This window comes from Drosophila tropicalis, unplaced genomic scaffold (assembly GCF_018151085.1).
Source record: "Drosophila tropicalis isolate 14030-0801.00 unplaced genomic scaffold, ASM1815108v1 contig_593, whole genome shotgun sequence".
Classification (NCBI taxonomy): Eukaryota; Metazoa; Arthropoda; class Insecta; order Diptera; family Drosophilidae; genus Drosophila; species Drosophila tropicalis.
The window spans coordinates 11,344,822-11,372,585 of NW_027173070.1; the positions used below are offsets into that span (position 1 = coordinate 11,344,822).

At 36.4% G+C, this 27,764-nt stretch overlaps 5 protein-coding genes across 7 annotated transcripts; 1 reads left to right on the forward strand and 4 right to left on the reverse strand.

Annotated features, from left to right (window-relative positions):
• Nucleotides 1-361: 361 nt before the first annotated feature.
• LOC137578308 (inner centromere protein) lies at nt 362-2,543 on the reverse strand. The gene is made up of 2 exons (XM_068292030.1): nt 2,358-2,543; nt 362-2,296 (listed from the first exon to the last, which is right to left on the reverse strand). Exons 1-2 carry the CDS (start codon nt 2,371-2,373, stop codon nt 567-569), a joined length of 1,746 nt encoding a protein of 581 aa, XP_068148131.1. The 5' UTR covers nt 2,374-2,543; the 3' UTR covers nt 362-566.
• A 2,436-nt stretch (nt 2,544-4,979) lies between these two features.
• On the reverse strand, nt 4,980-11,290 carry mip120 (Myb-interacting protein 120). The gene is given in 5 exon segments (XM_068290640.1): nt 4,980-5,635; nt 5,703-5,842; nt 5,910-6,550; nt 6,552-8,176; nt 10,954-11,290. Coding segments are annotated over 5 exon segments (2,769 nt in total). The 5' UTR covers nt 10,970-11,290; the 3' UTR covers nt 4,980-5,288.
• On the reverse strand, nt 8,596-10,161 carry mEFTu1 (mitochondrial translation elongation factor Tu 1). The gene is given in 2 exon segments (XM_068290894.1): nt 8,596-10,116; nt 10,119-10,161. Coding segments are annotated over 2 exon segments (1,464 nt in total). The 3' UTR covers nt 8,596-8,695.
• A 395-nt stretch (nt 11,291-11,685) lies between the features above and the next one.
• Nucleotides 11,686-14,811, reverse strand: mars. The gene is made up of 2 exons (XM_068290679.1): nt 13,225-14,811; nt 11,686-13,163 (listed from the first exon to the last, which is right to left on the reverse strand). The coding sequence occupies exons 1-2, from the start codon at nt 14,711-14,713 to the stop codon at nt 11,836-11,838; spliced, it is 2,817 nt and encodes a 938-aa protein (XP_068146780.1). The 5' UTR covers nt 14,714-14,811; the 3' UTR covers nt 11,686-11,835.
• A 432-nt stretch (nt 14,812-15,243) lies between these two features.
• hebe lies at nt 15,244-27,556 on the forward strand. 3 transcript variants are annotated; one of them, XM_068288838.1, is made up of 2 exons: nt 15,244-15,366; nt 25,699-27,556. In XM_068288838.1, exon 2 carries the CDS (start codon nt 25,809-25,811, stop codon nt 27,189-27,191), a length of 1,383 nt encoding a protein of 460 aa, XP_068144939.1. In that variant the 5' UTR covers nt 15,244-15,366; nt 25,699-25,808; the 3' UTR covers nt 27,192-27,556. The 3 variants fall into 3 exon arrangements, with proteins under 3 accessions (XP_068144939.1, XP_068144938.1, XP_068144940.1); XM_068288837.1 differs by lacking the exon at nt 15,244-15,366 and adding an exon at nt 19,659-19,801; XM_068288839.1 differs by lacking the exon at nt 15,244-15,366 and adding an exon at nt 19,922-19,939.
• Nucleotides 27,557-27,764: the final 208 nt, after the last annotated feature.

Consider the following 27,764-nt stretch of genomic DNA (forward strand, 5'->3'; position numbering starts at 1 on the left):
GTTCACTAGAACGGGTAAAATATGAAAAACCTCTCTCAAATTTTTTTTATTTTCCCTATTTTTTTTTGTGTGGGGTAATTCACTCGATTTTTGAATAATTTTTGAAGAATGTTGATGAGAAAAAGTCATGAGGACAAAATGGAAACCCTATTTAGAGTGAAATCTAACTTAGCGAAAACTTGTAACAACGATCTTAATAAGAAACCCTACTAAACTACTTGAGGGCAATTTAGGCCAATGAAACAACAACAAAAACAAACTAATTTTGGGCTAATAACAAAAAGATAGCTCTACTCCCAGTATTGAAGGTTTAAACTTGCTAGAGAAAAGTGCAATTAGTCTAAACATAAAAAAGGGGAAGGAGGAAAACTAAAATTTATTTATTATGGCAATTTTAGTTGTAAAACACAAGACCAAAAATGAAAGGATTTAAAATATTAATTTCGTGTTCAATTTAAAAACAAAGATTATACATAGAATCAATGTTGGGACAACTCTGAAAGTAATCTCGATTTCAGAGTGGTTCTAACACTGATTCTGACAAATCCTAAGGGAGCAGCCCCCCATTACAATCGCATCATGCGCAAAGGATCCGCATAGACATTGATATTGACATTATAATCGAGTCGGGTATTGCTGCTACGATGTTCTGGCATGGGAGATGAATTCCGCAAACGCACTTTATTAATGGAAATTTGTGGATCCTTATCAGCTGATCGCGTTGTGGTTATCCTTATGGGCATATTATTTAAACGAGTGTGAATGGGGAGATTTTGAGAGCTGGCCGAAATAGGCAAGGCGCTGTTAAGTGGCTTATGTTCGTTGACACGCAGAGTGGAGAGACGACGACTACGTAGACTATGATTGCTGGCCGCAGTGGTGATCAGCACATGGACATTGCCATTGGAAGTGCCCGAACTGCGACGTTCTAGATTATGGGAAACTGTAGGTGGAGAATCAGAGGGGGCGGTAGTTGCAGCTGGAGGAGGAGTTTGTACTGCCGCGGGTTCAGAGCTACAAGCATCTGTAGAAGTATTTAAGCCATATGGCGATTTCGCTACACTAGTTCTAGTAAGATTTCTTAAACGCTGAGCCCTTTTAGTTGGTGGCCGCTCACGAAAGGGCATCATTCCAGGCAGACGTTCATCGGATTCCGGACGATACAAATGTGACGTCATTGTCACCGGTGAGGGCATAGGTACGGCTCGCATGGGTAAACGCAATTCCGCTTCTCGTCTCTGTTGTTCCTTATAACGATTTATTCTCTCAAACTCAAGCTTTCTTTGAGTTTCCCTCTCTAACAGACGCAAGCGATCTCGTTCTCGCTCAGTTTCTAATTGTAGCAAACGATCTCTGTCTCGTTCTCTTTCCAACTCACGCAAAAGCTCTCGTTGTCGCTCTCGTTGTACAGCGCGTTCTCGTTGCTCTTGGTGTTCTCGTTGCTCCTCTTGCTGTTTAAGCTGATAATAGGGAATACGTTCCTCTCGTTCTCGATTAGAATTCGTCTTTTGAGCCACATTAAACTTGGATAGACGTTTGTCTATACCAAAATTGCTAGTCGAGCGACTCAAAGCCATTGTAGAATTTTCCACCTTATCAGTATTGTTTCGCAGACTAACCGAGTCCGTTTCAATCTTTATGCGCACATTATTATCCGTCTCGATATTGGAATCTAGACCACTAATATTGATATTGATCTCACAACCACTATGAGCACTTTGCCTACGCTGTAAGTTCACGGTCGAAGTACTACGCGTTGCTCCAGCTCCTGTACGCAGGACATTTGTGCTGCTACTTTTAACCAATGAGGTAGAACTCTGATAGCCTCGGCGAGTCATTTGATACTCCCCACGATGACAACAACTTTGAAGAAGCGGGGAATTGGTCACAGTTAGGGGAGTAGTAGTGCCAAGCATACGTCTTGGTTGAGGAGCCACTGAAGCACTTCGCTGACAGTTGACAATCGGTGCTACAATCTTTCTCGGCGGCGTTGGTACACACTTGAAATCGTGTAGAAATTTACGTCTCCTGTGCTCGGTAAAAGCACTCGCACTTGTCAGAGGTGTCGTCGTTACAGGTTGACTTTCAATGGGATTCGTTTTGAACCTATGATTATAATAATATGTCTCGAATTGCTGGGGTCTGGCATGTAAAGGCTGTGGCTCGGGTCTCGGGTATTGCTGCACTGGATAGGCGGGTCGTTCGGCATAACGAAATTGATACGATTGAATTTTAAATGGATCGCCGTGAAAGATGTCCTTTGTCTGTCGTTGTCGAGCTGCAACAGCCCCGAGGGCTTTATAAAAAACCTTAACAATCTCTTAAAGATTCAAGAGGAACCTTCAAATTATACTTACACAATCCACGCATCATCTTGAGCAAAGAATTTTGAAAACCGCAAACACAAATCGATTGAATTTGGCGTTTCGCTTTCGAAACAATAAAGAAATATTTCTAAAAACAAGGAAAATTTCGGAAAAAAACAAGTTATTTTTTATATGTTTTTCAATAGAACCAAAAATCCAGGCAACTTTGGTGACATTTTAACCCGAAACCCTTTTGAATAATGCGACAAGTCTGCACTTTGACACTAGCAAATAACCTTCTTTAAATAAATCAATTTTCAAACAAAATATATATACATACATAAATTTAGAAATATATTGAAACTTATTGTTAACTAAAGGATTATAGTGGAAAATATTATATATATTACTTAACTAACTAATCAATCTGACGCTTTAAGGGAATTAATTTAAGAAACATTTTTGAAAATGAACTGCATTTAAGCCAAATGATAGAAATGCAGGTACAATTTGTCATTTGATATATGATTTGCTTGATATTTCAGTTGGAAAATATTTATATAAAAACGATTCATTTTGGAATCAATTAGGGATACTGACGTCAGGGACTTGAATGGCTGCAAGTGTCTTAAAACGTTGTGATTTTGAAATCATGTAAAATCCCGACCTCTTATCACTCAAGCACACTAAAATCTCAAATATTGGAAAGTATTTTGAAACACTTTTTGCCTGCATTAAGTCAACCGGACAAGTGACAGTTCAAAAAACAAGTTGAAAAAGCAAAACATAATGTAGTCGATCGCAGGTATACAATGAGGTTATTGAGGAACAACAAAAACATTCCGATAAAAAAAGATCAGAACACTGTACATATGCATAGCTGAAATACTTGCTGATTATAATTGTTGTGCCCATAAACCATAATTGAGATAAAGAAAAGCTTTGAAGAATTGCAAAATGCAATCAGGCAGATATAAACAAATACAAAATACTATATACCTACATAAAAACAAACGAAGTCCCGCATTGTACAGGGTATACTAAACAAATATATACACTATATACTATATACATATATATATATACACCTAAATAAAGAGTTTTGTTCGGTTTTCAATAAAGAGAAAGAATATAGGAATAACCCCCCCCTGAGAACCTTTCCAAACCTCTGAGAAGCATGTTAAACCTGGGGGGCCTCCTAACTGGGCATACCAAAAAATATATATATACATATATATATGAAACGTGTGAATTAGACAATATAGCTTATAAATGAAATGAAAATACCTAATTATTTGTTGTATAAATGTTTAAAATGATATACTAACTATCAATACAAAAAAAAAAAAAAAAAAAAAAACAAGCTGGTATGGGGTCAAACAAACTATAAACACAAAATACATATAGAAATATACATTACTAACATTATAATAATCAAAATGTTTTGTGCACAGTATTATTATCTATATACATATATGTATCTTAACTATTTAACTTAACCATTTACTGTATGTATTTGCTAATCAAACAAATATTAACCGCACACACATACTCTCTCTCAAAAACAAAAACTATTTGAAAGACCGCTAAAACAAAATTCTTTAATTTAAAGCAAATGTTTCTTGTAGTTTAGCGCGAGCATATTAGTCAAAAAATTCAATATTATTACATATTAGGTACATGTTTATTGATACAACCAGGCCATATATATATATATACATAACATACATATATAACGAATTATATACGCCTATAACCACAAATTATCGCATTTATATTCGAAAAAGCTAAACTAAACAAAAACGATGTGTAATCATGTCATGTGCCAAGTCATGTGTGTAAGGGAGAAACCAGATAGGAAAATCGTAAGGGAGATATAAACTAAAATACATACTTAAATATACACAATACCTAAATATTATATTATACATGCATATATAATGATAATCTAAAGAAAACAATGTTTAAGATGTTTATTTAAGCTGATCAAAACAAAAACATAAAACACACAAACACAAATATGTAACTGAAGTTGTTGGTGAATAAACAAGCTACACTCGAAAAAACAAAACAAAATTTAACACTTATGTTGGAATATTATGGTAAGTTATGCCTTTTAACTCATTCCTCGTATATGTTTGGTTCAACAAGAAGTAAATTATGCAAATAGTTCGCTAAATCCTTCAACTAAGAAGTAAAAAATTAAGCTACATATTATAATCTATAGCAATTTGATAGTTTACAGAGTTTTAAAACTTATTTGAACCATTCAATGAGTGTTTCTCGACGTATTAGTAGCATCATAGTCAATATAATGTTGCCTAACAATAGATCAAAGATAATGACAATACCTTAACAAAATTTAAAGTAAATAGAAAACAAAACGAATTAAATAGAAAAGTATTTTACGACCATCTGTTAAATTTAAAGCCCTGCGTTCAATCAGTTTACAAATCTTTTATAACATTTGATTAATTTAATTCCACTTCACTTTCACTTAAAGGTTTATCTGTTTTAGTTTTATTTATTTAAATTTATCATATATAAATGTATGTACATACAGTACATGGATTTGAGAGTTGTATAATAAAATTTCTTAACACATTTCATGCTAAAATTTTTCTGTTTTAATTTTATTTCAAATGTATTTCTTTTTTGTTTTTATCAAAAATTGTCTTAATTAAATATTTTTTGCTACATACATGTTATAATTATAAATTTAATGTCGTTATATACAATCAGTGTGTATATAAATATGTTATTCATTACGTTAAGTTTGTTTTGTTGTTCTTCTTTAAAATGAAAATTATTTGCACTTTTACAACTTTACTTTAAGGTCAACTTTTAGAAAGTCCACATAAATATATGTGTATTGTTTTTTGTTTATGTCAAGAACGTTTTTGTTTTTCTTAATAAACTAAATAAAATGAAGTCTGTTTAGAATTTTTCTTGGGGTTCGTATGTCTAGAATAATTGTTGGTCTTAGGCATCAGTTTTCGTTGTTTCATCCAGCCGAGAAGTTGCGGTCGTATTGTTATCATTCTTCTCCTTGGCAAAGGTAATTATTTGATTTAAACTTTCACCCAACTCCTCCATGACTTCACGTTCAGTTGCCTCAATGGGCATATTTTGTTTCTCATGCATTAGAATTCGCGATATCATGCACATAACGGTCGCCTCGATGACATCATCGGTTAGATATAGATTCGAACGTATATCATGCTTTTTGGTGGCAGTCTCATCTTTTGGTTTATTCGGTTTACGTACACCCAATAGACTATCCAGTGAGTCCATATCAACATCAGGACGATCTTCCATATTCCGGCAACCTGAAAGGAGAGAAAATGTTAGTTGGTTTTTCATCAGAAAATATGAAAGTAGACGTAATTTACTTACCCACGCATTTGCACATGCTGGAGCAAGGTATTTTGGCCTCATAGCATTCGCAATAGTTCTTCAAGCACCCAGATCTCTTGCAATTGCAACCTTTATTGTGCAAACGCATATCCCCCGAAGCGGGAGCTGTTATTTTTGGCCTATAAAAATGTAGGTAACAAAATTATATTACAAATCGAATGGACATTTTATTTTGATTTAACTCACTTGAAGGCACTTGGATTACGATCCAAACAGCTCCGTATGGCTTTCTCTCGTTCGACCTCATTGTCCAGATTGTTAAAACAATCTTTGCAGGTGCAATCCTTACAGAATTCACCATTGGCAAAGCAATCGCAATAGAGTTTCAAACACTGAGATTTACTACAATTGCAATGCTTGCGACGTGAAGCAAGATTGAGTTGGGCATCCACGGCCGGAGTGGAAGCAGCTGCCGACGGTGGCTTGAGTATCTCGAAATTTGGTTTGTTGGCCGGTGCCGGGACTGGCTTCACATTGGCTGATTGATTCAACTGACTACTCTTCAATTGGGACTTGGACTTTTGAAGCTGCTGAAGATGTTGTTGGCGTATGCGTTGTCTGGCCTGAGCTTGAGCCTGCAAAGTTTTGGCATTTGGTGGATTATTTCCTAATTGTTTTAGGGTGGTAACCCCAGTGGAGCCGCCACTGCTGTTCACCAAGGTCCGACACAATTTGCCATCGTTCCGCACATAGCCAGTGTAGCCCCGCCTCATGGGACTCATGCTAGAACGTGCCATACTCGAATTGCAAATCACATATTTTACTGACCCATTGGGTCCTGCGGATTTTACTAGATTGTAAATCTTTTTGGGTTGCGTAATAGCCGACGAGGATGATGTGTTTGGACCCCCCCTCCTTGACCAAAACACGTTGTATTGGCGATGACTGAGAGAATCGTGGCTTCTTGGTTTCTGGTCCGGCATCGCTGCTATCGCTAGCTTCGCTATTTCCCAGATTTTTAAGCTGCACATTGAGATCGTTTAGACGATGTTTTCGCAGGGACTCCTGATTATTGGGTGTGGCCGCTGTTATGGAATTGGCGCCCAGCGCTCGCTTGGGTACTAGAGTTTTCATAGAGGGCAGCGGCACAATGCTTCCACCCATAGTACGCATCACAATCTTATTAGTATTGCCCACAGGAGTAGAAGCACTAACGGCTGGGGAAACAGACGATGACTGAGAGACTTGCTTCTGAGAGGGTGTGGATGTTGCTGTAGGTTTGGCTGCAGTTAGTCCCTTATTGTTGGTCATTACGCGAACAAATTGAACTCCCGATTTGCCACTCAATTGTATTGTACGCATTCCACTTGTCGACGTCGTAGTAGATGATGATGGAGCGTTCTGAACTTGTGTTTGCGACACAGTACTCGTAGCTCCCGGTTTGGGCGATAGTTTAATGATATTCTTGGTGGATACCATAATTTGTGTGCCGCCTCCGGATTGTACAACCATTCCGGGTACATTCCTAGCAGCAGCTGGTGAAGAGTTTGGACTAGGCTTTATAACCACCTGCCCACTGGCTGATTTGTTAATTATCATATTACTGGATGGTGAGGAAGCTGCAGAAGCGCCTGATATTGGAGCCTTGGTATTGAGTACTACGGGTGAGTTATTGTTTTGGCCCAATTTGATAAGTTTTCCGTCAGCTGTGCGAACCACCTGGATTTTGGTGCCTGATGACGCTGGTGGGGTTGGTGCTGCTGCTGATTTTGTTTCTGCCGCCAAGGGTGTTATACCCTTAATGGTGATGGCTGTGGTGGAAGTTCCACTAGGAACAGTCGCTTTAACTAATCCAGTGCCGGCTACAGACACACCTTTTGCAAGTACAGCCTTTTGTATACCCGTTGTATTGACCACACGACGAATAGCTGTTCCCGTGCTTGTTCCTGGTGTGTTTCCCGTTGTTCCCACTTTGGCGGCAACAGGACTAACTGGAGCTTTGCCGGCAACAACTCCTCCAGTTCCAGCCGCTGGAGCTTTTTTCAAATAGAGCACACGTCCATCAGCCGTCTTGAACTGTGTCATAGTCACTCCACCCAGTTGCCTGGGTGAACTGGAGCTGGCTATACTGGTGCTCCCAATTTTCAAGGGAGTGCTGACAGGTTTTAATGAACTGTTTAAAATTCTGATATCTGAAGAATGGCTTTTAGCCGCTGGATTAGCTCCTGCTGTAACAACTTTGATGGCATGCGTTTTGAACACACCGCCAGTTCCTGTTCCGGCCGTTAGACGCTTGTCTTCTAATATTTGGACTACGGATTTTTTAAATTGTGGTGTATTGAGGGAGTCATTAGCATCTTGCTGACCTTCGCCATCGCCGTCTGAATCATCTTCCTGATATGTATCACCAGTGTAACTCTCAATTTCCATGTGTTGACCTGAGGTTTCTGGCTCGGGATCCATAAAGTCTTCAAAACTCAATTCTGGCAACGGTTTGTTATCATCCGAAGAGTCTGTCGATATGTAAAGAGAGAAGTGTGTAAGATTATTAGTACTGGATATTTTTAAATCAGTTTATAATGCTGATTACCCCTGGTTGAACGTTGGCCATACATTTTTTAAGTCAATTTTCAAAAAAAAAAAAAACCCTTATCATGCGCATCAGCTGCGGCCGATATCGATAACTAGACATATCGATAATGGGCGGGTAAGATATATTTTAATATCTCCACGGTAAAAAAAAAAAACATTAACAACAAATCTTGCAAATTTCGGTTTGCATTCAAAAATATGAACAGAATTGCTTTTGTGCTTGGCCAAGACTTGAAAACACTTTTTAATAAAACATACATAACATTATTGAAAAGTCACAGGCGCAGTGAAAATATCATTGTTATTAATTACCCGCCCTTTTGTAAGAAAACAATCGATATATGTGGGTATTTAAAATTGAATCGTTCAATCGAAAACTTATATAAAAAACAAAAATTACAATTAAATTTATGTGTGTTTTAATTTATTTCAGCTGTGGTTTACTTTTTAGCAGCCTCTTTCTTCTCACGCGCCTTTTTGCCTTCAGTAAGCTCCAAACGTTGCGATTCCGTCAAACCTTGCATCACTTTGGTTACCACTCCAGTGCCTAGGGTCAAGTTGCCATCACGAAGAGTGAAACGTTGGCCCTGCTCCAAGACCATGGGACGAATGAGACGTAAAATTAACTTGGTATCTTCGCCAGGCATCACCATGTCTTTGTCGGGAATCTGAACTTGCACAGCACAATCCCAAGTGCGAGAGAACATTTGAAGTTGAATGAATGACATGAAGGGCTTGGTGCGACCGCCCTCATCCTTGGAAAGAATGTAGACCTGGGCTTCCAACTGATCCAAAGCCTTGACTGTGCCTGGTTTGCACATGACCATGCCACGCTTGATGTCATCACGCTTTACACCACGCACAAGGGCGCCAAGTTGATCACCAGCCTGAGCTTCTTCGAGGATTTGATGGAACATCTCAACGCCTGTCACCGTGGACTTGAGGACCTTGTTATAGCCAACAAATTCGCATTCCATGCCCTTCTTGACCACACCACGTTCCAGGCGTCCAGTAACAACAGTACCACGACCAGGAATGGAATACACATTCTCTACTGGCAGCAGGAATGGTTTGTCCAACTCTCGCACTGGTGTTGGTATAAAGGAATCCACTTCTTGCAACAACTTCAATATGGCCTCTGAACCAATCTCAGGATTCTTATCTTCCAACGCACACAATGCCGAACCCTTGACCACCGGAATTTTGTCTCCATCATAACCCATTTCGGTCAACAGTTCACGAATTTCCATTTCAACAAGATCCACCATTTCCTGATCGGCAGCATCGACTTTGTTGATAAATACTACAATGTGATCAATACCAATCTGTTTGGCTAGCAACATGTGCTCCCGGGTCTGGGGCATAGCACCATCAGTAGCAGCTACCACAAGAATAGCACCATCCATCTGAGCCGTTCCCGTGATCATGTTTTTAATGTAATCTGCATGGCCGGGGCAATCAGTGTGGCCGTAATGACGGGTCTCCGTCTGATATTCCACATGGGCTACATTAATGGTAATACCACGGGCTTTCTCCTCTGGAGCATTATCAATTTCATTGTATTTTTTGCTTTCGGCCAATTGCTTATCGGCCAGGACCTTTGTTATGGCAGCTGTCAGGGTAGTCTTGCCATGATCAACATGGCCAATTGTACCGACATTGCAATGGGGCTTGGTACGCTCGAAGACCTTCTTTTCATTGGCATATGAGCGCAAATATTGCTGGAGGTTACCAGTGGAATTGGTGGAGGGCAGGAGTGGGTTACGACGTTGCCAGCAGGCGGAACTGCTGCTAGCACTGGCTAGACGCATTATTCTGGCCGTACTCATAGCCCGGCGGCTGCAACGGAGCGCCAGCAGGGGGCAGCAGCCGACCGGCTGAGGGCAACAGCAAATGCATGTGACATGATTTCTTTGTCTCCTCTACAACGAAATCTCGTTTTTAACTAAGGAGAGGCGAATTCAAAAAGTAGACTCGAAGATTTTTTGGAACAGCTTTTGCTATCTACTTACAGAATATTCAAAATTTTCCGGTGGCCGAGGAAAATATTATTCAATTGCGTAAACCTCACAAAAATGTGCTGCGGCCTCTAGGTATATCGATAGTAATCGATAATTTATCATTATTAGTAATGGGTTATTTTTTGGGGTAATTGTTTATGCGCGCTTTTTTAGTCACAACACTAAAAAACGGTTCCAAATCATTTTAAAGGCTAAGTAAATATATAGAAAACACTTAAATTTCATATTTATAACTACAAACATACATATGGGTAAAGTATATAAATATATGTATGCATGTTGCTACCACCACCACCCACCCAGACTGTACCCTCTGAAGAAACGGCAAAGGCCAAGGGGAAATTTCGCTTTGTTTTGGGATGTTCCCTTTCAAAGCTAAAGGGAAATTTTTCATTTCGTCAGCAGCCCACCAAATTTTTTCCAAATTGTAATAAAAGACGTTAATATGCACAATACAAAGGCTAATCAATAGTTACACAATTAATGTAAACACAATTACAATGTAAATTTGACTAATTAACGGCCAACTTGCTGCTGCCCAATCAGTTAAATAATTTGCGCGCGAGGCCCTATGTTCCAACTGTCACGTTACTGTACTGCCATACTGGCCAGGCCAGAGAAGAGGTTGAAAATTCAATTTGAAATACGAAAAAAAGTTGCCAACTGCAACGACTTACCCAAATGGCTATCCATCGTTGGCCAATTGTTATTTCTCTTGCAAAGCACAACTTAAAGATTGCTTGTTTATTGATATTGAGTTCGTCTCAGCAGCGATAGAGGTAAAAATAAAACAAAATTCACGGAATGTATGTACTTGCAACTTGTACAACGAACTCTGCCTTATGACGACAACAATTCAAAACTTGTTTGTAAAAAAACGACTTTAAACCACTTTTTACAATCGTTTAAACATTTGCACTTTGGCTGCTTAGTTGCCTTAACGTCGTCAACAGTTGCTAATTCCGATTGCAAACAATAAATTCAAAATTAATTTTAAATTGTCGGATTCTCTGTCCTAATGAGCACTTTATCTAAATTTGTACAATCAGAGTTGCTACGATCATCTATCACCCAAGTGCGATAAAAATTAGTGTTGAGAAATGACGCTGCCATGGTGATAAGTGTGTAAATATTTGCTTATTTTATTTCTTAGTGGTTTTAATTTATTTCAAGTACGCCGTTAAGTTTAATAAAATACTTTCATAATTTAAAATAACAAAAATTATTTTTTTTTTTAAATTATCGAAAAAGCCGTTTGGGTCATCGATAGTTTATGACGATGACACTATCGGCACACGATAGTTTTAATGTATAGAAATATTTTTCAAAATCAATATTTTGGTGAAAGAAAGTGAAGAGTATTAATTATTTTCGATGACTATAATGAATTTAGTTAATTTAAAGCGATATTAAAATCAATTAAATTTGCTTTATTTTTATTTCAAATTTCCACTAAACTCTAAGAACTTTTATACTTCGCTTTAAATTACAACTAGTTTAAATTTAAAAACGATAATTATGACTGACATACAACAATAAAAATATATATAAAATAAACTTTACATAAACTCAGACGAAGGTCTCAATTTTACTCTACGATTGCGCAAAGTGTAGGTTCGGGACGTATTGGCGGGGTCACTACAGCTAGCATTGTGGTTCGGCTCTTGATCATTTTGTTTGGCCATTTGTATTGTCACATCCTCCGCAGACATATCCTCTACACAATCCTCAAGCTTATCCCCACCACTCGTTTTATCAAGATCGCCGTCCTCGTCAAAGGTGAACTGGAATCGTCGCACATTCTTTTTGGCACTAAAAACGACTCCTCGGTGGACCGACTCCCGCTTGGCTGTACCAGGGGTCTTCAATATAGACGCACGCGATTTCATAGCAACCGGCGCAGGACGTGGGGGAGTTGTGTGCTGAAGTGTGGCTCCCAAAATGGCGGTCTTGAGTAGTTGATTACCAGCAGCTCCAGCTCCGACTATTGAGGATCTTGGTGAATTCCCATTGCGGGATAGGCGCAGTACAGTACGAGCTGGACTAAACGATTTGCGATCACGGACCACAATTAAACGGCGAGAGCGACGAGAAGACGGTGTACCGGGGATATCGGATGTTAGAGTTGTATTTGGGTCAGCGGCTATTGCTGCCGCCGCTGCTTCCTCTGCCTGTTTATGTTTCAATTTAGCTTTTTGCAAAAATTGTTTTAAACTGGAGCTGGCCTTGCCCTTGGCTTTGGGTTTGGCAGCCTTTAGAGGTTGTGCCATGGTAATCTTCGGTTTTACTTCTTTGCGGGCATCAGGATCCAGCCAATCATTGTCACGCCATTTCTTAAGATTAGCGAAACGTTTATCTACATTATCACTTTGCAGCTTCAGCATGTCCCACCAACCCTCTAGATCCTTGGCCAAAACAGGTTTTGAATCTTCGCTACCATCATTTGGTCCGCTGTTAGTACCCTTGGCTCCAGCTTCGCAGCGATCTATTAGACCTTTAAACTGCATCATTTTCTTGCTGGTCAACAATTTGGTTTGACCTATAGTGACATTTATCATATCCAGACCACCAGTTTCCGTAAGACGAGACTCATGGTGTTGACAATACTCTTCCCATTCCTGGCATAGTACATGCAAACGTTCAATCTCCTCGGCCAATTGTTGACGAAAATAGTTAACTGATTTCAATGCCAAACGCACCTCCAGCGGTGTCTCCGGATCCTGTAGATACATGCTATTACGTTTCTCCTTTTCATTACGCGAATTCACCTTGCCGCGACTGCAAGTCACATAGGGACTCAGATAATTATTGTCATTGGATGAGGAACTGCGACGTGGCGGTGTCTGTTGTTCTTCTTCATGCTTGAGAGTATCTTCGTCGGTGGGAGCTAAATTAAAAAATGTCAATTTATAGTATACCATGGGTAATAAATGTATCTTTAAACTTACCTTTAACTATAGTAACACAATCCACAGTTGGCGATTCAATCATGGACTCGCACATCTCGAAGTTAAATTTGCGTTTCAATGGCTCATCTCCTGGCAGTTGTTCAACTCCCACATCTTTGTCACCAACAGCGAATTCTTGGACTTTGTTAATCAATTGCCTTTTGACCTTTAAGTCTCCTTCACATTTGTTGGAAACTCGAACCACTGGGCTAATCTGTTCTATAGCTTCACCAAAAGCATCCATTAGATTGACACTGCTCGTATTATTCGATTTGCATTGTGTCGACGTTACGAGACTGTGGAAAGGATTATCACTGGTGTCCAAGGGGGTTTGTGGTGGCTCTGCAACAACAGGATGCAGTATTTCCCTGAGCAGAGCCTTTGCATGCTTTCCCTGTAGTGTGCCTTTTGGTTTCATGCGTGTTGTCAAATTCGCTCGCATTACATGTGGTTTAGTTTCGATTTTACTCTTAAATTTGGCGGCAGCACCGCCACCTCCTCCAGCAGCAGGAACACCACTACCACGTATAGGCTGAGGTTTGAGTATTTGAGCTTTCCCTATAGTTCTTCCCGTCCTTGAGGTTATTGGCTTGGTGGACACTGGCTTGGAGAAAGGTTGAGTCATAACATTGGCCAATTTAGGTGCTGGTTTAGATAAAATTGGTTGAGATTTTAGAGAAGGATTTGTTGTAGGCAACGGAGGTGGCTTCTTATGTGGAATCTTCGGTAACGGACGCGCTGTAGAGGAATGTGGCTTGCTTGTAGATGCTTGTGGCTTTACTGTAGTTATCTGTGGTTTTACTGTAGACGCCTGAGCCTTTACTGTACTTGTCTGAGGCTTGTGAGGCTTAATTGTCTGAGGCTTCGTCTTCATTGGGGCCGGCTTGATATGTTTAGCAGCTGCTGTTTCTCCTACGCCTCCTCCTCTGCTAACTGTTTGGGGCTCATGTTTGTTAGGCTCTATCACCATATAGAGCGAACGTCGAGAGACCAATGGAGTTGCACTGGCATCTTTTTGCTGAAGATTGGCAGGTGGCCGAAATGTTTCACTACCTTTTCCAAGCGGAGCTTGCGCAGTATCTTTAAGGGATTGCAATTGCTGACCAACTCGAGGCTTCAACTTTTGATACTTTTTCTTGCATTCGGCTTTCCACTGTAAGAAACGCTGCAAATACTGCTCTTGGCGGGACAATTGCTTCTGGACAACCGCGGTAGAAGATTTGCGAACTTGAGGTGTCTTGTATGGCTTGACTGGATTGGGCTCATGATTCTCTTTGACAGAAGTAGGTTCAGCTAGAGCCTGACATGCTGCCGGCTTTCTTGGTGTTGGACTGAGGCTAATTATGCGGTTACTTTCGAAGCGTTTATTTCTTTGCTTTGCGCGCGTCTCTCGTTGTAGTTCCCGGTTCATGGCATTATGATTGCGGGGAGACAATGCCATTGATTGCTCCTTGAACAGCTCCTTGTGACGCAGCATATTGTGGTCCATTGTGATACGTTTAATTATATCCCAGATTATTTAAACTAAATTCCCAATTGACTATTTAATTATACACAGACGCTAGATATTCAAAATGGCGAGGCCTGTTATGATATATCGATACCTACAGCTATCGACAGCGCCCCTACAACACAGACTTATCGATAAGTTACCGAATTTGCATATCGATTAGGGTGACCGTACTTTTCAACCGCTGAGTTGCACGTTAATTTAAATTTTTACATTACATGCATTACATTTCGTTTATTTTACTTTCTGCACTTTTGCCTATTGTTTGGCTCCGTCTATTGTGCACAGGACCGACAAGTCATTGTAAAAAAGCGTTCATTGTCAATTATAACAATGTGCATACACAGTGCCAGTTGGAAGATGAAAAAAACCTAAATAATAAAAAATCCAAGCTTTCATTCATAGAAACCCCAACCATTGTTGTTGTTGCTGTTGCTGTTTTTGTTGTCCATTGCCGGGGCAGAGTTTGATTTTGAGTTTTGCGTTCAGTTTCAAATATATAACGCTCGGGTGTAGATCGGTTTTTATTTTATGTTTATTGCTATTGTACATTTGTTGTTGTTCGTTTGTATAATTTTTTCCACTTGAAATTCGTTTTGAAAGTTTTCAAGCATATTGCTTGCCATTTTTGTGTATGTTTCATTTAATATGCAAATATTGTAATTAGTTAATTTACCTTATAAACCGAACAAAAAAAAAAAAAAAGAAAGTCTAATTTGCGCCAATCAATTGGCCATTTTTGTTTGTGTTCTGTTGTCGGCAAATTACAACAAATTCTTTTTTGTATAATTAATAAATTTTAAACAATTTGCGTGTTGTGTCTCTGCTTTTCTCTATTCGCGCTCAACCATCTACGTATGTATTTCTTCTTGGTTTCTCGCAATTTGCAGCCGTTAACGGTTAATTGAAAATGCTTTTCTTTGTCAAGGTTACAAACGGCCGACTTTGACTTGAACTCTCGGAAAAAAAGTATGCGAGTCTGCTCTCTATTTCTCTCTCTCCGATTCTCTTTGTCTCTCTCTCTCTCTGTCTCACTATTTTTCTCTGCGTGTGTCTCTCTGTGTTTGTGTGTCAATTAGTGTGTTATTCAACCTCGCAAATAGATCATTAAAACAAAGTCATATTCCAGAGGCCTTTGGTAATTGTAATGATGTGCAAATATTGGAATTGGTAGCAAAACTATTTGCGAGGAGAGTTTAGTGAGTTGTGTAGTCCATTATATGTATCAAATGTAAAATATTGTTGGCTTATATGCGATTTACTTTCCTCTGATTAATTTCGCAATTTCTGTTCCGTTTCCTGTTTTTTTTTTGAGATTTAAGATGAAAATGGCAAGATTAAGTTGTTTCTTAATGCTAATCAAATATGCAAATTCATATTCTAAAGGGCATATAATTTCGTATTTTACTTTATTTATCTTGACGAAATGTTAACGGATATTGTTTGTAAATATTTAAATAATCTTGTTGAAAACCGGATACGACGGACTTATTCAGAGATAGGTAAAACAATTTTTCTACTTTAAAAAACCTGCCAAATTATTTTCAATTCATTTTTATTATTGTATTCCCAGGTCTTTAACAATGTTTGACGTATAAAGTATATGTTGAAAAATAAGTGGGATTTACTAATACTGATCAAAAGTTGGAGATGATAGCCCGATCAGAAAATCAAAGAGATCTTGTTCGTTATTATGACTTTCGAATGTTTTCGGTCCTATTTGTTGGTTAGGTTTTAGTACGCCATTTACTTAAAATTTTTATTACAATTTTTTAGTCACAAATATGTTACTTCAAAAGCTACATCTCGATTAATTATTGGGCGTTTTTTATTTGAAGTCGAAAAGAAGTCTAACAAATTTGAATGCCTATTAATAGAACTTTTAAAAAAGTTATAGTCCTATATTGTTATTTGATCCTAATTTAATCATACGATTAATTATTTTTTTTTTTTTTTAAATAAGTATTACAAGAAACTTAATATTGATACTTACAATCAAAATAAAATATTAAATGGTTTTAATAAGCATGAAAAGCTTTGATTCAAATGATCCTAGTATTAGAAATAATCAATTTTTGTCTATTCGTAATTCATACAAAACTTTATCTATGTGATCACTACGAGCTTAGTTACCTCACGATTCAAGTGCACAGAACCTTCAGTCTAGCCGAAGCTTTTGATTTTATATTCATAAAGTGGGAAAACTTGTTTATAAGCCAATTAAAGTGAAATGATTCGATGTTTTAAATAATATTTATGGAATAATTTAATTATTAAATGGGGGAATCTTACAGATTTCTAATTTAAACAAACTTTTATACTTTTTATAAAAGAAATTTCATAATCATTTAAGTGAAAATTGCATACTAATTGTTTTATTGGGTCGTTTTTCTATCTCTTGTAGTTTCTAAGCCTCTTCCATTGAAGAAAACAAGTTGAAAGTCTTACCAGTTATTATTTTTTTCACCATTTTTCAATTTCGTGTGCTGGTTCTTTTATATACCAATATGTATGTATGTATTTTTTTCATTTATAAGTCTATGGCGCAGATAGCATTTATCGCCAACAACGGGCGCCACTCCCCACACCTCATACACAAGTCAAACAGCTTTTCCCATAACAACAAACTTCCGCCCCTTTATGCCCCATTCCCACTTACCCCCCAAAAGCCCCATGCCCAACCATCTCTCCTTTAGCAATTCTACAGCTTTTCATGGCCAATACGAAAATTGAGTGCGGAAGCCATGGGGCATTAGGGCCGCTTTACTAGCCAAAAAGTAATGTCTAAAACCAAATATACTTCGATATCCATATCAACGAAAAATAATCACAAAATGAAACACACAAACAAAAAAAAAAAAAACAAACACACACATACACAGACATGAATGTTATCAAATCGATATGGACAAGAGAAGAGAACCACTTACTACTTCAACATGCCAATCTGTTTCGGAATGTGAATTTATAAGTTTGTATGTATGTACCATTATATACATACTTACAAACTTCTGAGGCAAAAGTTCATGCGGCTTCACAAAAAACGTGATTGAAACTGAAATGGCAAATAAGTTATAATGGAATGGGCCACGTACAGGGACAGTTTTTGAAATTACTTTAAAATTTTTTAAAAAGGAAATTCCTTGATTTTGTACATTCCGTGATTTTATACAATTTAAATAATTCTATTCAAAAATGCATTAAAATGAGTTACATAACTTTGAACTAAGGAACTTTAAAAATTCTGAAAAGTCTAGTCTGGGTGTTGCATTTGGATTCCTCATAAATTTTTTAGAATAACGAAAGATATTAGATTCTGTTTAAGAAGAAAAGTCAAGAACGATTCGAAAACCAAAAACCTTGAGAATTATATATCAGCTTCTGGTAAAAATATTTACTTTGCACTTAAATTAATCTTTGTTTAAATTGATTTCGATTTAGCACATTCTTAAGGAATACGCGAATTAATTGCACTTCTAAAGACCCACTCAAAGATATCACACAAAACTTACCAATCGCTAGAAAACCTTTCATCTTTCTTATGTAAAAAATTCCATGGGGGGCTAAGTTACTATCGAAATCATTAATGTGTGATAATGGTCTTTTGTTTCTAAGTTTGAATTAGAAATTGTCTTAAAAGTTACCATTTCGTAAAATGTAATTGAAGATACTTAAATACTTTCAAAACTTGTACTGAATACCTAGACGTTTAAAAGTTTTAGTATTCTATTTACAAATAAAGAGGCACAAAATGTATTTAAAAAAATAACATTTAGTTTAGTAAGATAGTTTTGTAGTTTAGTCTAGTAAGTCGCACTATTAGATTTTATGGGAATTATTTTAGATTTTCCACAAAATATCTTAAAAATTTGTTTGTTGTGTATACCAGCAACAGAATTATATTCAAACACATTTGGATAACCAAATTTTATATAGTTAAATACAAGTAGTACTTATTTTTGTGTACTTAGAGTAGTAAACAATGTTTTAAGTGACTTTATGCAGTGTTCTTTACTATTGTGTTTTTTCGATTCCTCTTTGATTTCAAAATCGACAGTCGCAATATATTCAAAATTTCAGAAATTTCATAATTCCTAGAAATAGTTAACTAATTGAATAACATTTTCATTTCTCACTTTTCCCTTACAAGTGACATAAATATTGTTCTAAACGTATTACCATATTTACACTCTGTCGTTAGACAATTAGTAAGTCTAAGATGACTAAGTAAGTGAGATAACTTTTCTTTATTTTCGTTTTGGGGCAAAGTTTGTTTCGGTTATAAAATAGTCATAGAAAAAACCTACTTATAATTTTGAATACTAAAAACTTCTCCAAGTCTCTCGGGCCAAGTTAGAAACATTTGTTATGACTCAATTGAGTTGTTAATAATTTTATAAACTGCGAATTGAATTATGTAGATCACATGCTAAAGACACGTGTAAACTAGTTTGGTGTTTTCATTCGCTTTTCTTGACACTTGATGAGAGCCCGAAAAAGTGTCGGAAGTGGCCAATTTGGCCATTAACATTAACAGCTGAACAGTTTTGTCCACACAGAAAAACGAAAAAGAAAATACAAAATTATGCATAATTAAAATGGATAAAAAGGAAAATAAATAGCGCCACCTTTCACGCCAAAGGGCCCGATAGGTGCAACAACAAAAACAACAACTTTAAGCACTTTTCTCATTTGCCGTTTAGGTATTTATTTATTTTTTTTGCCAGCTTGCCGCGCACGAGCAGAGCGATAACCGAGCAACGACGACGACGACGCCAGCGACGATGTCTACGACGCGTCGCGACGACGTTGGCTTCAGTTAGCTAGCTTTAGGCCACATTGGGAATTGGTTGAAGTTTGTTTTTGCAGTTTAGTTCGGTTCAGTTCAGTTCAGGTTCAGTTTCAGATACGTTTTGGCGTTTTACGGTAACGCAGCGGACAAACCAAACCAAATCAAAAAAAAAAAAAAAAAAAAAAACAGTTAGCTCTCTTACGCTCTTAACCTGGCTATCTCTCTATCTTTCGTTGTCAACTCTCCCCCCAATTGTCGTGGTTCCCATTGAAGAGGTGCGTGTATTGCCAAAAAAAAACAAAACCTGCAAACGTGTAAATATAAATTACTCATACGACGCGTTGATTGATTCTCGGCTTAAATGTACCATACGTGACTTTGACAATTGGCTGCCCCGTTAAATGTGCTAAAGTGTAACAAATTGTTGTTGTTCTATAAAGACCAAAAACCAAAACTTCATTCAGACAACTCTATATATATATATTTTTTTTTTTGCTCCCAAGTTATATTCATACATATTTTTGAGTACCTTGAACTCCTGCTCGAACAAAAAGAGAGAATGAGGGAGAGGGAGAGAGACAGAGGCGAACCTCGCCGCATGCACATTTCTTTATGCAAAACAACGATTTCACTTTCTTTTTATTATGCTTTATGTGTGTGCTGGTTGGTTTTCCATTTGAATTTCAGTTTTAATTTCATTTCTTTTTCAAAAAGTGGGGAGTTGTTAATCACGTGATTAGGTAATATTATTACTGGATTATGTTTGCTTCTTATCGGGGACTTGCCAAAAAAATAACAAAAAACAACAAAAACAAATGATAAGATTAACACGAACTGTTTCAAAAGTGGCAAATACGTTAAAGGCAATTGTGGGTATTGTGTACCTTCTCTGTTGTTTCTTTTCCCTCCTACCTGCTGTGTTGTTGTATTTATTATTATTACATGCTGTAGTACACGTAGTTTAAATTAAAATTCCCAGACTCTTGGTATTGCAATTCACACACTAGCAAAGTGTGTGTGTGTGTCTATGCTGACCGAGTTTACTTTGCTTGCAACCACAACAATGAGAGTCCAACAATAGTAACAACAAACAACAACAACAACACACCTTAAACATAACATCAAATAGGGCCAAGAAACCCATTTCCATTTGATTTACTAGACAAACCAAGACGCACTCAAACAAAACTCACGCAATCCATTCCATTTCGTATTAAACATTTCTAAGCTAGAAAAACTCTTTTGTCAACCTTTCTATCATATAAATTTTTGGCACATACCTAAGCCAAATTCACACCTTAATTTTGAGTGCTTTTCAGGTGTTACTATGGGGAGAAATTTTTAACAAAATGTTTCGAAAACTTTCTGATGAAGAATTTCCACGAATATTATACAGTTTCAGTTTGATATTTAATATTATTTAAAAACCTTTTAAAGAAAATAGATGGCTACATATTTTTTTATAACTATAGAACAAAAGTTTTTGTCACTTACTAGATTTCATATCACAGTTTTTTATTTCATGTTCGTAAACTTTTTTAATTTGTCGTCCAATTTCTTATCTCTCATTCTCATTTGATCAAAGTTCAATCAAAAATTATCAGCCGTGTTTTCCCTTTCGAATTGTTTTCAAATGTAAATCAATAGCAATTTTATGGACAATCGACTAGAAATTTGTTTTAAATTTGCAAATGTTTTCCATTTTATAATATGCTAAAATCTTATGAATTTAACATGTAAGAAATAGGTTGAAATATTCCACAACAATTTTAAATCATGATTTTATTTTAGCAAAACTTGAGTTGCATTTAAATTCTAAATTAAATTCTTCTTATTTTCAAACGTGGCCAATTCTAATTTGATTGAGATAGAACTTATTGAAATTGATTAGAAATTGTCTTAAGTTAAGTCGAAAAAAAATAGTTTAAACTATTAGAAATGATTTTAAAAAATTTCCAAAAAATTCTCTTAAACCGTTAACTTTCTGCAATTCATGCAATTTGTTTATATCTGAAATTTCTTATCAAAAAAGAAAATTATAAATTTAAAACTTTGAAGTCCCAAGTTTTTAATCTATTTCCAAACAATTCTATAAAAAAAAAAAAACCATTGAACAAACACTTTAAATTTGTCTTATGGCAGAATTGTATAACTATTTAAAAACTTATTCTAAAGACTTCAACTTAAATAGCTACTTTAAAACAAATACCAAAGATTGAAAGCCAACAAATATTTTCAAAACATTTCCCGTCTAAATCAACATCATCTGTATGACTCAGAATCAGTCTGCTGATTTTTAAAATCAGATATTATAAACTTTGTCTGTGAATCTAATAAAAATAAATCTCTCTCATAAAAAAAAAAAAACACCGAGAACAAACATTATAAAAACTCATTTGATCTTACAAAATGCAAAAAATGATAAGAAATCATAATCGCAATCACAATCACAATCGTTTATAATAGTCATGAATCAAGTAAATGCAATTGTATACTATAAATTGTAATCCATTACAGATATTAAAGATTACAATTTTTGCTCTATATATTAAACATGTCATAATCTTAATAGATTAAAAGATTAGGCAAACCATATAGATTTCTATGAATAATGGGTGCTTTATATGGATTAATCTATCAATAGTATAAGTCAAAATGGAATTTTGAGGTTTTAGTTAAAGTTCGAGACAAAGTTTGGACCCTGCTGAAATGAAATTGAAACCGTTTTTTATATATAGTTCTCTCAGTTATGATTGAGTGTTGCCCATAAAACTAGACAAAAGTGATTTATAGTTAGGGTTTTTTTTTTCTCGATTTGCTTAACGTTTTCCCATGACTCTCTTTATCAAACTTAGGTACTATACATATATGTACATTCATATATGAAATCAGCGAAGCAAACATGAAAGTTTATAGCCCTCAACAATTAAGTAATAGATTATTTTTGTTGAAATTTTTTCTTTTAAATTAATTGTTAGTACCAGTTTTATTTCAATGAGCTTTTACATAAGTCCAAGTGTGCTTTCTGGCTCACCTTATGCAAAAAATAATAATAATAATAATAAAGAAACTAACTCAACTGGCTGTGTATACGTATATAAATAACTGCATAGAAACTTCAAGGTCAGATTCTCCATCACAAAAATCTATATACTATATAATCGATTGCGAGCACAACAAAAATATTCACTCTTTGCGAATATTTTTAGCAACTTAAATTAAAAAAAAAAAAGTTTGGCAAAACAAAAAACCGCCACACAACAGTTGGCGTTCAATTGAGCAAAAAAAAAAAAGATATATAAAAAATATTTGTACATAATTAACACCCTCACACACACACACATACACCACAAGACACACACACACACACATTTATAAGATAAAAAACGTCGGCAAAGTTGAAAAACAAAAAATTAATGGGTAATATTTGAGTTTTATCAACTGCCCAGACATTATTTAATTGTTATAAAACCCAACAAGAGCGAGAAAAAGAGAGAGAGAGAGAGAGGGCAATATACATATACATATATAGAAACAGAAAGCAAAACACGTTCAGATTGAAATCGTTCCATGAATAATTAAGCCACTATGTCACATTGTACATGAAAAAGTCAAATCAGTAAAGTATTTATATATACTATACTACATATACTATATAGAATGATTCATTTGTTATTTGTGCTGAGATTCCTTTGCTCTAATTCTTCAAGTGAATTATTTACTTTTTAGTCACTTTGACTACTATCGAAATTAAGAATCCACAACCACTTACAACTTGACCTTCCTATCACAAATGAAATTGAACGCGTTTAGAATTTATGAGTAGTTAGTGACTGCATATCAAGTAAATAAGAGGAGTAAGTACATATACATGTAGGTCTATAAATTGCAGCACTTAATTAAATTAGACTCTCCCACCTCTTCCCACCTGTCTTGGCAATAAAAAATTGTGGCTTGGCAATGAAAGTTGTCGTCCGGCTATCAATCGGCGACTAGGTACATACGTGCATGTGTTGGTCAAACTGATAAGGTTATGGCTAGTAGTAGTAGTAGTAGAGGAGCTGGTCATCCAATTCGATCACTCAGTCAGTATGCCAGTCACATGTGTGTCTCTGATCGATCGATCGTTCGCTCGTTTTGTGGATCGACTGGAGGCGCTACAATTAGCCAAAACATGAGACCGAATCCATTTGGTTGTCCATCCGCTGGCTGGGTAGTACTTACAAATAACTCACAAACATTTCCATGCATTCGATCGATCTAATTGATATTTAAGCAGTCATACAGTTTGATATAAACAATCAATGTCGTTTGTTTTTGTTCTGTTTTTTGTCAAACGACCCTGAGCTTTAGGTCAATTGTTATGTAATTTAGATAATTTGCTAAAATTCTACAATATACATAGATAAAACACTCAGGCAATACAAACAAACAGAACAGACCTTTTACAATTTGGGAGTGTCAGATTTGATAAGTTTGTTTTTATAGAAGAATAGGTTACTATAATTGATGATAAAATTCTCTATTAGAGATGAGTAATTTCTGGAGAATTGCCTCTTTAAATTGCAATCCTTTAACTTTTCTTAATAATATGTTGACATAAATCCAAAATGGCATAATAGTTCACAATGAATTACATAAGGGGATTCACAAAAAACTTTAAGCTCGATTACAAACTCGAAATTAAAGTACTTTAATTAAAGCGAAGTCAGGGTGTCTTAGCTAGCCCTTTGAAAGACCAATTGTCTAATTTGGTACAAAATGATTATTGGGATTTTGTTTTAATTTACTAATAAATAATATTTAACAAATCAAAACAAGATTAATACATTCAGGACCAATCTAAAATTAGTTTTAATTGGTTCTTAACTTAGTTCTTTAAGATTCCAGGCTGCCCGTAACTATTTCCGATTCAATGGGAACAAAAAATATGCATAAATTAAAGTTTAATAATCAAAAAATTTAAAAGTCTAGTAGAAAATTAATTCTATTTACCTAGCGTCTGCTACAGCTTTCAATATGGTTAGAGAATGGCTTTGCATATTAACAAAAATATGTTAATGATTAGTACCGGATGCCAAATTTTAATTAACGTTTTAATATACAGTCTGTAAAAAGTTGATTTACTTATTGTTAGTTCTAAAGCTAGAAAAAACTGTTTTCTCTCCAAATCGAATTCTTTTGCAAAGCTTTATAATTTTATTAAACAAATTTAGATTGCGGATTTGAAAACTAAAAAGAATATATATTATTTTTGAGATTTTAATCGTAACTAAATAAGAAAAAAAATCTTAGATTTTCATTGTTGATTTTAAAAACAATTTCGGATAAGTCGTTCCTAGATTATGCTTTTGGTATTCTTAAAACTTTTTCATAATTCGTATTTCCGAACCCAAATTTAAAAATTAATATGGATTATGGTTATATTAAAGGCTTATATTAAAGGCCACTCCAAGTCGACCGATTTAAAAATTATTAATGTCATTTATTTCTGTTTAAATTAGAAATTAAAAATAACGGAAAATTTGAAGAAATCGCAGCAAAATCATCAGAGATATTTTTGATTATACATGAATTCTGTGAAGAACTAATTTTTAGGTACTTTTAATGATAATACCCTTTGATAGGTTTCTTCCAGAGAATGAAATGGCAGTTCGTTTAAGTATCAACTAAAAGTCTATGGAAAACCACCTTCAAGCATATGTAGCTAATCTTATCCGCAGTATCGGTTATGGTTAAATGTTCTGCTTACTCCAATTACCAGCTAGATATACTCGTTTTTCTTTTACTGGGTTCTTCAAATAAAGCCCTGAAAGCTTTATCTCAAGATTTACGATGTGGGCAATGCAGATGAAAATTCATGAAATTGTACTCAAAATTTATTATCAAAATAACTTGAGTTTTGGGAGGCACTTGTAAAATTAATGCGAATTTGATTAGTTTGAACGACACGAATCAGAAAAAAAGAAACACAAAAACATTTCTATTTAAAATAAATTTTATATATTAGTCATCGCTTGAACTTTTTCATCGCCCTTCGCCAACTTTATCAACATTCCATATAATATGACAAAACATCAAATTATATGCATAAAATTAAGGTTTTATATTTTTTTGGCAATTTCACTAATTTTGGTTTTTGTATATTTTATTGTTGTTGTTGTTTTTTTAGAGCACCGTTAGACTTGGCGAAAGATCGAAGATCGAAACGGAAACGGAAAGTAAAAGCGCCAAATCTATAGAAAATTTTTGTCAAAAGCGAAAACCAACTCTCTCACAGAGATGGCCGAGACAATCAGCAACAACAACAACAACAACAAACCGAGCATACAAATCCGTAGTGGTCTACCCTCACCATTGCCCGACAAGAGCCCCTCACCGGCCACCAAGCTACTGATTAGCCATGGCAAGCCCAACTTTACCATAGCTCGATCCCCGAAAGGCGAAGAGAATGGCAATCCATTGTCACCGCAAGCGAATGGCAATAACAATTACAATGCCTTCAAGACTTCAAACAGCAGTGCCAACGTAAACAATAGCAACAAATTCATCATTGGCACCAAGTTCAATGGCGTCTTTAAGCCCTCCAATACAGCAGCCAGTTGGGCCACCAACGGCAACGGCAATGCCAATGGCACAGCCACCGACAATGAGGCAGCCAAAGTTATCTTACGTCGTCCCAAACAGGCGGATCCATTGTCACCACCCGCCGAGAATGATGAGAATGTGCCCGAGTTCATAAGACGCCAGCGACGCATTCAGGAGCGTTTGGCCAAGGAGAATGTATTGGACTTTGAGAATCGTCGTAGTGGTTATTTCACTCATGTCATGATCTCACCAGACTCCCCGAATCGTACATCATTTGTCGAGACTATGGCCAGTCCGGCCATAGTTCCGGCCTTGGAAATGCCAGCTCCAGTATTCGAGAAGGTCGTTGAGGAGGAGCAAATTCCAGTCCAAGCTACCAAAGAAGAAGAGCAAGCAGTTGTTACCAATGGCAACGGACATGTGGCTGAAGAGGAAGTTGCAGTTGTTTCCAACGGCAATGGCAATGATCATGCAGCTGAAGAAGAAGATGCAGCAGTGGCTGCCCAGGAAGTGGCCCAGGCTATTGAAGAGGTCATCAAGGCCGTTGCCGGTGAGGCTGATGAACCAGAAGCTGAACCAAAGGCTGTAGAGGAGAGCCAAGTCCAGGCAGAGACAGAGCCCGTTGCTGTTCCAGCTCCAGTTGAGGCGCAAGTGGAGGTAGTAGAGCCAACAGTTGCCCCAGTTAGTCCTGTCACTCCAGTGGCCACATCTCTGCAGCAGAATGGACAGGCTGAAAAAGAAGACGAAGCCGCCATAACCATTTCCCACACCAATGGCCATACCAATGGTGAAACAAATGGCCATGCCACCAATGGCGATGGCCCCAGCATACCAGCACCCGATCCAAGCGGTGCTTTGGGTGTCAACTATGAGCCAAAGACCGTGGTCAGCTTCTCCCAGGAATTGGGTAGCGGTGAGAATAATTATCCCGACACAGTCAAGGTGGAGACAACTTCCGAGTCCACATCGGCGGCCGATGGTGAGCTCAAGAAATTGACTAAACTGAAATTCGACATCAAGAGCGACGAACAGAATGAGGTTCAGGTGACTCCCGTTCTGCGTGCCGCCGAGGAGTGAGTCCATCATCTGGCCAGGATCTAGTGTAATTCTTTTGTTATATACATATATACATGGAACCAAATGTAATGTGTAATATGTGTGCGTGTATTTTTTGTGTTTTTGCCACAATAAGTAAGTTGATTGATCATTGATTGAAAATGTTGCCAAATTTAATTTTATCAAGTCAGTATCGAAAGTGTGAGTGAGAGAGCGAGAGGGGGGAGGAAGAGAGTTAAATAGTTGCCACCCACAATTGAGGCGGCCCTCAAGGACCTAAACTACATTTGCTTTACCTACATATTTAAATAACTAAATAAATTATTATCTATAAACAAACAAAAAAACAATCCACAATAAAAAAATCATTATTATTATTATCATAATCAAGTGCAATGCTTTAAACCATAAAAACAAATAAAAATATTTTGTGTTTAGTTCTTAAATGTTTTTGAAATTATGTCAATTTGTTCTTATAGCTAAACTAAGTTGTTTGTATTATAAGAATAAAATGATGTAAAATTTATTAGAAAAAGTTTTTTTTTTTTTTATTTCAACAGACGTAAGTTCTTGTCAAATTTCAATTTCTGGTAA